Below are 7,117 nucleotides of genomic sequence, written 5' to 3'. Positions count from 1 at the left end.
AATCTCACAAAAAAAAGATGACCGCGGACCGCGAAAAAACAACCGCAGACCGTGGAGGTCAAATTAGGGCTCATCACTTATGGTTTCTAATTTTTCAAGTATTTTGCATTAATCAACACATTATCAATCCCGCTAGGTAGTTAATAACCATTTCTAACTAATTGAAACCTAATCTAATTAACACTTTGGAACCCTATGTCAAAATTGAAAGAAAAAAAAGAAGAAGAAGTAATAACTATCAATTTAAAAGAAAATAAGAACAAAATTAAAGACTAAGGGTTAATTGGAATTACCAGATGTAAAATGTGAAACAAATGCAGCTCATTTCTTGTGTTTGTGCAAGCTAGGGCGTGAGTGAACAATAGTTTATGATGTTTGAGAATACAAAGAGCGAAAAGTGTAAAAGGGGGCCCTGAGGTTCTATTTATAGACAGGCTCTAAGACCCACACATTCTTACCTACCGCGACCGCGGTAAATGCACCGCGGACCGCGGTTGTGAAGTTCAGAAGATATGTTTCTTTGAGACTATCGTACACCGTGAAAAATGCTCTACGACAGCGGTAAGCTACCGCTGACCACAAAAGATACACCGCGGAAGCGGTTGAAACTTTAGAGAACCTCCATTTTGGACCTTTTAGCACTACTAACCGCGATCAATTTCCGCCTCCATGGTAAGGCCATTGCGATCGCAAAAAATCGAGCGCGGCAGCGGTCCAAACTTTAGATAGTGCCAAATTTTTCTAGATTAGTCATGCACTGCATCAAACATTCCTATACACATCTCACAACCAGTTAGTTCAAAAACAAATCCTACACTAAGAACAAAATCAAACAAAAACAAAAAGAAAACCACATGGGTTGCTTCCCAAAAAGTGCTTGATTTAATATTGTGGCACGATGCAGGTTACCATCAATCACTTGAGATGGATCAGAGCCACCATGTGGCTGTCATCAAACTTGCCAAGATAGTGCTTGACTCTGTGCCCATTAACTCTAAAGATCTCACCGTTTTTGTTTTTCAAATCAAGAGCACTAAACGGAGTCACAAGCACCACCTCGAAAGGTCTACTCCATTTTCATTCAAGCTTTCGCGAAAACAATCATAACCGGGAATTGAACAAGAGAACCAAATCACCCACTTTGAACTCCTTGCCACGAGCATACTTGTCATGAAAGTACTTCATCTTGTCCTTATACAAGGACGAAGTGGAGTAGGCATGAAACCGAAACTCATCAAGCTCATTAAGCTGATCCACCCGAAGATTTGCTGCCACATCCCATTCAAGATTTAACTTCCTCAAAGCCCACGTAGCTTGTGCTCTAACTCAACCGGTAGATGGAAAGCTTTCCCAAACACCAACCGGTACAGAGATACAAATCGGAGTCTTGTAAGCAGTCCTATAAGCCCAAAGAGCATTATCCAATTTCTTTGACCAATCGATCCTATTTGCATTGACCGTCTTTGACAATATACTCTTGATCTCCCTGTTGGAGACTTCAACTTGCCCACTAGCTTGAGGATGGTAAGGGGTAGAAACTTTGTGATTGACACCATACTTTGCAAGCAAAGTGTCAAATGCTTTATTGCAAAAATGAGACCCTCCTTTACTAATGATTGCTCTAGGAGTGCCAAATCGAGTAAAGATACTCTTCTTGAGAAAAGCCACAACACTCTGGGCCTCGTTATTGGGTAGATCCACGGCCCCAACCCACTTTGAAACATAATCAACGGCCACAAGAATGTACATGTTTCCACAAAAGCTTACAAACGGGCCTATGAAATCAATGCCCCACACATCAAATATGTCAACCTCAAGAATGGTGGTGAGAGGCATCTCGTCCTTCTTTGAAATTCCACCAGCTCTTTGACACTCATCATATTTCTTCACAATTTCACTTGCATCCTTGTACAATGTCAGCTAATAAAAACCACAACTAATCACTTTTTAAGCTGTCCTCGCCCCACCATGATGATCACCGTAGGGAGAGGAATGACAAGCATCCAGAATACTCAATTGCTCCTCCTCCGAAATACATTTCCAGATCATACCATCATTGCAGATTTTGAACAAGTAAGGCTCATCCCAAAATTAGTCCAAGCTATCCTATTTAAGCTTCTTCCTTTCGCTAGAAGAGAGCTCATACGGAACAATACTGGTTACAAGGAAATTGGCAACATCCTCAAACCAAGGCATGCTATTCACAGACACAAAGAGGAGTTGCTCATCAGGGAATGAATAGTTAATCTCAAGTCCATCACGGGGCCTCCCCTCCTCCTCCAAGTGGGACAAGTTGTCCGCCACTTGGTTTTCACACCCTTTCCGGTCAACAATCTCAAGATCAAACTCTTGAAGTAACAAAATCCATCTCATCAACCGTGCTTTGGAATCCTTTTTCGCCATCAAGTAGCAGATTGTTGTGAGGTTGGTATGAACTATCACCTTGGCACCCATGAGATAAGGCCTAAACTGCTCCATTGCGAACACAATTTCCAACAACTCTTTTTCCATCACCGTGTAATTCATTTGAGCATCATTCATTGTTTTTCTTGCATAATACACTGGGTGAAACATCTGATTCACTCATTGATCCAAGACCACTCCTACCGCAATATCTCTTGCATCACACATAAGCTCAACAGGTAAGATCCAATTGGGTGCGGTAATAATGGGAGTGGTTGTCAATTTGTACTTTAGGAGTTCAAAAGCTTTCATGCATTCCTCATTGAAAACGAACTTATCATCCTTTTTCAATAACTTGTACAAGGGATTCACTACCTTAGAAAAGTCTTTGATGAATCTTCGGCAAAACCCCGTATGCACCAGAAAATTCCTAACCCCCTTGACTGAAGTAGGAGGAGGAAGCTTTGAGGTCACATCAATTTTAGCCTTTTCCACCTCTATTCCATGCTTTGAGATCTTATGGTCGAGGACAATGCCCTTCTCGACCATAAAGTGGAATTTTCCCAGTTGAGCACAAGATTGGTCTCTTCACACCAGGTCAACACCTTGTCAAGATTCTTCAAACATTCATCAAATGAGTTACCCACAACACTGAAGTCATCCACGAACACCTCCAACATGTCCTCCACCATGTTAGTAAATATGGCCATCATACACCGCTGGAATGTAGCCGGTGCATTACACAACCCAAATGGCATCCTAGAAAAGGCAAAGGTACCATACAGACACGTGAAAGTGGTTTTCTCCTGATCTTCCGGAGCAATCAAAATCTAGTTGTACCCTGAGTACCCATCCAAAAAACAGTAGAAGGCACACCCATCAAGTCCATCTAGCATTTAGTCAAGAAAAGGCAATGGAAAGTGATCCTTTCGGGTCACTTTATTCAGCTTGCGGTAGTCCATGCACACCCTCCATCCAGTAACAGATCTGGTGGGAATCAACTCATTTTGCACATTGATAATCACAGTCATACCACCCTTATTCGGCACACATTGAGGCAGCAAAGTCCAAGAGCTATCCGAGATAGGGTACACAACCCCTGCATCCAACCACTTGATCACCTCCTTTTTGACAACCTCTTGCATAGCCTCATTCAACCTCCTCTCATGTTCCACGGAGAGCTTGGCATCTTCCTCAAGAATAATCTTGTGCATGCAAAAGGCGGGGCTTATCCCCCAGATATCAGCTAGAGTCCATCCAATTGCCTTCTTCCGTTTTTGGAGCATCGCCAATGTGGCATCTACCTGCATGTTAGTAAGACAAGAGGAAAGAATAACTGGAAAAGTTGAACTAGGGCCTAAGAATTCATACCTCAGGTATGGAGGCAACGACTTCAACTCTAACATGGGAGGTTCCTTGATTGAGGGCTTTGTTAGTGGAGTCTTCCTATTCTCAAGATCCAAAGAGAGCTTCCCAGGCTCATAAGAGTAAGAGCCCATTCCATGTAAAGCATTGACACACTTCATCCGGTCTTTATCTTCATTCACATCAAGGTTCAACAACACCGTCTTTAGAGGGTCCTCCACATTGATCACTGCACAAGTATCATCCACTATCACTGTCGTGACAAGATCCACAAAAGAGCACACTTTAGTACTATTTGGTTCCTTCATTGACTTGTACACATGAAAGACCACTTTTTTATCACCCACCCAGAAGGTGAGTTCCCCTGTTTCCACATCAACTAAGGCCTTCCCAGTTGCAAGGAAAGGTCTTCCCAATATGATCAGAACCTCATAATCAACCTCACAGAACATCATTTATAATACCAAGTGGCCTCTTCATAGTTCTATCCGCCATTTGCAACCTCATTGAAGTAGCCCTCGGTTTCCCAATACCTAAAGTTTTAAACACGAAGTAAGGCATCAAATTGATACTTGCACCCAAATCATACAATGCCTTTGCAAAATTCGCGCTCCCAATGGTACACGAGCTGGTGAAAGCACCAGGATCTTCAAGCTTTGGAGCCATCGAATGCACAATTGAACTTACTTGGTGAGTCATTTTGATGGTCTCATAGTCCATGGATCTCTTTTTATTCACCAAGTCTTTCATGAACTTGGCGTAACCCGGCATTTGCTCAAGAGCTTCCACCAAAGGAACATTGATTGATAAGCTCTTCATCATGTCAGTAAATTTACTAAATTGGTTCTCATTCTTTTGCTTCGAAAGCCTTTGAGGGTAAGGTGGAGGCGGCCTTGCAAGGGAGCCTTAGACTTTGGAACTGCCATTTCTGGTATATCTATTACGTGTTCCCTAGACGGGTTCACGTCATCTTGAGTCTCTACCTCATCATTATGTACATCAATTATCACTTCCGCGTTCACATTCTTTTCTCTTAGTTGCTCATCAACTAAAGTAGCATAATCATATTGCATTTGAATCTCATCACTCACAGTATCCTTTTGCTTGGAAGTATTCACATCACCACCTCGACCACTTCTAGTAATCACCTCCATTGCATGTCCAGTGTTGTTCTCAGCCTTCGGGTTTACTACCGTATCACTAGGTAGAGCCCCCTTAGGGAGACTATTCAATGACTGTGAAATTCGGCCAAGTTGAACATCCAAATTCCGGATGGAAGTATTATGGGATGCCAACTGGGCATCAAAGTCGGCGTTTTTCTTCATCATTTGTTCAAACATCATCTCGATCCTTTCCATTTCATTGTTTGACGAGCTAGGACCTTGGGACGGAAATGGAGGTGGGTTGTTTGGTTGTTGATACATCGGAGGCCTTTGAAAGCCTTGCCCCCGATTCCCTTGATGGCCATTGTTCCAACCCCCTTGGTTGTTGTTTCCTCCCCAATTGTTGTTGTTGCCATTCCAGTTGCCCTGGTTGTTCTGGTTGCCCCAATTTTGATTGTTGTTCCCCCAGTTGCTATTGCCTTGTTGGTTTTGATTTCCCCAATTGTCTTGGGATCTCCATTGTTGTTGTTCATTAGGAGCATTTCCCCTTTGTCCTTGGTAATTTTTCACATATTGCTCTTCTTCATTTTGCTCATCATAGCCCTCATCTTGATTGAAACCACCACTACCTTGGTCATATTGATCTGGACTACCTTTACCTTGTTGACCTCTTTGTCGCCTCTTGTTGACCAACATGATGACACCTTCTATAGCATTTACTTGTCTAGGAGCTTGAACTTGTTGCAATTGAGCTTTTGCCAACTGGTTCATTGTGGTAGTTAACTCCGCTATTGCGTGACCATGATCATAGAGCTCTTTGTGCAAGTGGATGATAGTGGGGTCACCATGTGGCACATTGGCTTGACTTTGCCAAGCTGAGGAAGTATCTGCCATCTCATCCAATATCTCACACGCCGATCATAGGGTGTGTTCATAAAATTTCCCTTGCTAGCTGGTTCACTACACACTGATTGGTCGTGTTAATGCCACGATAGAATGTCTACTGAATCATTGCTTCGATCATGTCATTGTTCGGACATTCTTTCACCATTGTCCGATATCTCTCCCATATCTCATGAAGTGGTTCATTAGGTTCCTTTTTGAAGGCTAAAATCTCATCTCTCAAAGTTGCCATATGCCCCGGGGAAAAAACATTGCTATAAACGTGTCCGCTAACTCATCCCAAGTAGTGATGGAATGGTTGGGAAGCCTTTCAAGCCAGTCCAAAGCTTTCCATCTAAGTGAAAAAGGGAACAATCTCAACCGAAGTGCATCCTCTAAAACATTTGTTTGCTTGCTTCACCAACAGGTATCCACGAAGCCTTTAAGATGTTTGTAAGCATTCTGATGGGGAGCACCTGTGAAATACCCTCACTGCTCCAATAAAGTCAACATCACATTTGCAATTTGGAAATTGCCCTCCCGGATTCGGGGTGGGACAATTGCAGTAGCATATCCTTGGTTCGGAAGCACCTGAGAAGCTACTCTTAGAGGTGGCAGGGGAGGGTTTGGAACATTATCATTGGTCTGACGGCCTCTCCTTTGAGCTTGACGCACTATAGGTACCTCATAATCAATATTGTCGTCTACCTCCTCCCCCGGAATAACATTTCCAAGAGGGTCATTGTTATTGTTCGCCATTTTGTACCTGAATTGGTGCCACACACATATTAGCATCACAGAAGGAAAGAAAAATAGTACACAAAACTATTTAGATAGATAGCCAAAACCGTTAGCTCCCCGACAATAGCGCCAAAAAGTGATCGGGTTCAACCCTACACCACTACAGAGTGGCAAGAGCGTTCGATGCAGCCTTTCCCCGAAAAGGTCGGGATCGAATCCACAGGGATCTAATACAATGTTTGGAGTTAGATTCCTATCTAATCTAGCAGTGTGTAGTTCTCTTGATTACACTTCCACTCATTCTTGTTTGTTTGTTACTTCTAATTTTATACTAATGATGCGCGAAATTAAGCTAAGTAGATATGTTTGTAGAGTTTTCTAAATAGGTAAAGAGGCACTAGGGGAGTGACTTACTCCTAGGTGAGTATCTAACGGGATTTAGAACATATATCAATAATGTTATAGTTGGGATCGTGATATACCCAATGCACGAAGCTACTCACTCTACACCTCTAGGTAGTAAGAGTGACTTTGCCCTAATTCGCTTTCTCAAGCCTAATTGGGTGTTCAATTTGTGCAAGCAATGTTGGCTCAAGTCGGGTATTACAATCTCTAAGTTTAAC

The 7,117-nt window shown here is 42.6% G+C and overlaps 1 protein-coding gene across 1 annotated transcript; it reads right to left on the bottom strand.

The window, feature by feature from the left end:
- Positions 1–2,583: 2,583 nt before the first annotated feature.
- On the bottom strand, positions 2,584–3,095 carry LOC138889618 (uncharacterized mitochondrial protein AtMg00860-like). Its single transcript, XM_070172949.1, has 2 exons — positions 3,009–3,095; positions 2,584–2,940 (listed from the first exon to the last, which is right to left on the bottom strand). Exons 1-2 carry the CDS (start codon positions 3,093–3,095, stop codon positions 2,584–2,586), a joined length of 444 nt encoding a protein of 147 aa, XP_070029050.1.
- Between the last annotated feature and the right edge of the window lie 4,022 nt (positions 3,096–7,117).

This window comes from Nicotiana sylvestris, chromosome 4, assembly GCF_000393655.2.
Source record: "Nicotiana sylvestris chromosome 4, ASM39365v2, whole genome shotgun sequence".
NCBI lineage: Eukaryota > Viridiplantae > Streptophyta > Magnoliopsida > Solanales > Solanaceae > Nicotiana > Nicotiana sylvestris.
The sequence above is the reverse complement of the archived record's forward strand: the minus strand, read 5'-3'. Positions and strand labels throughout refer to the sequence as shown.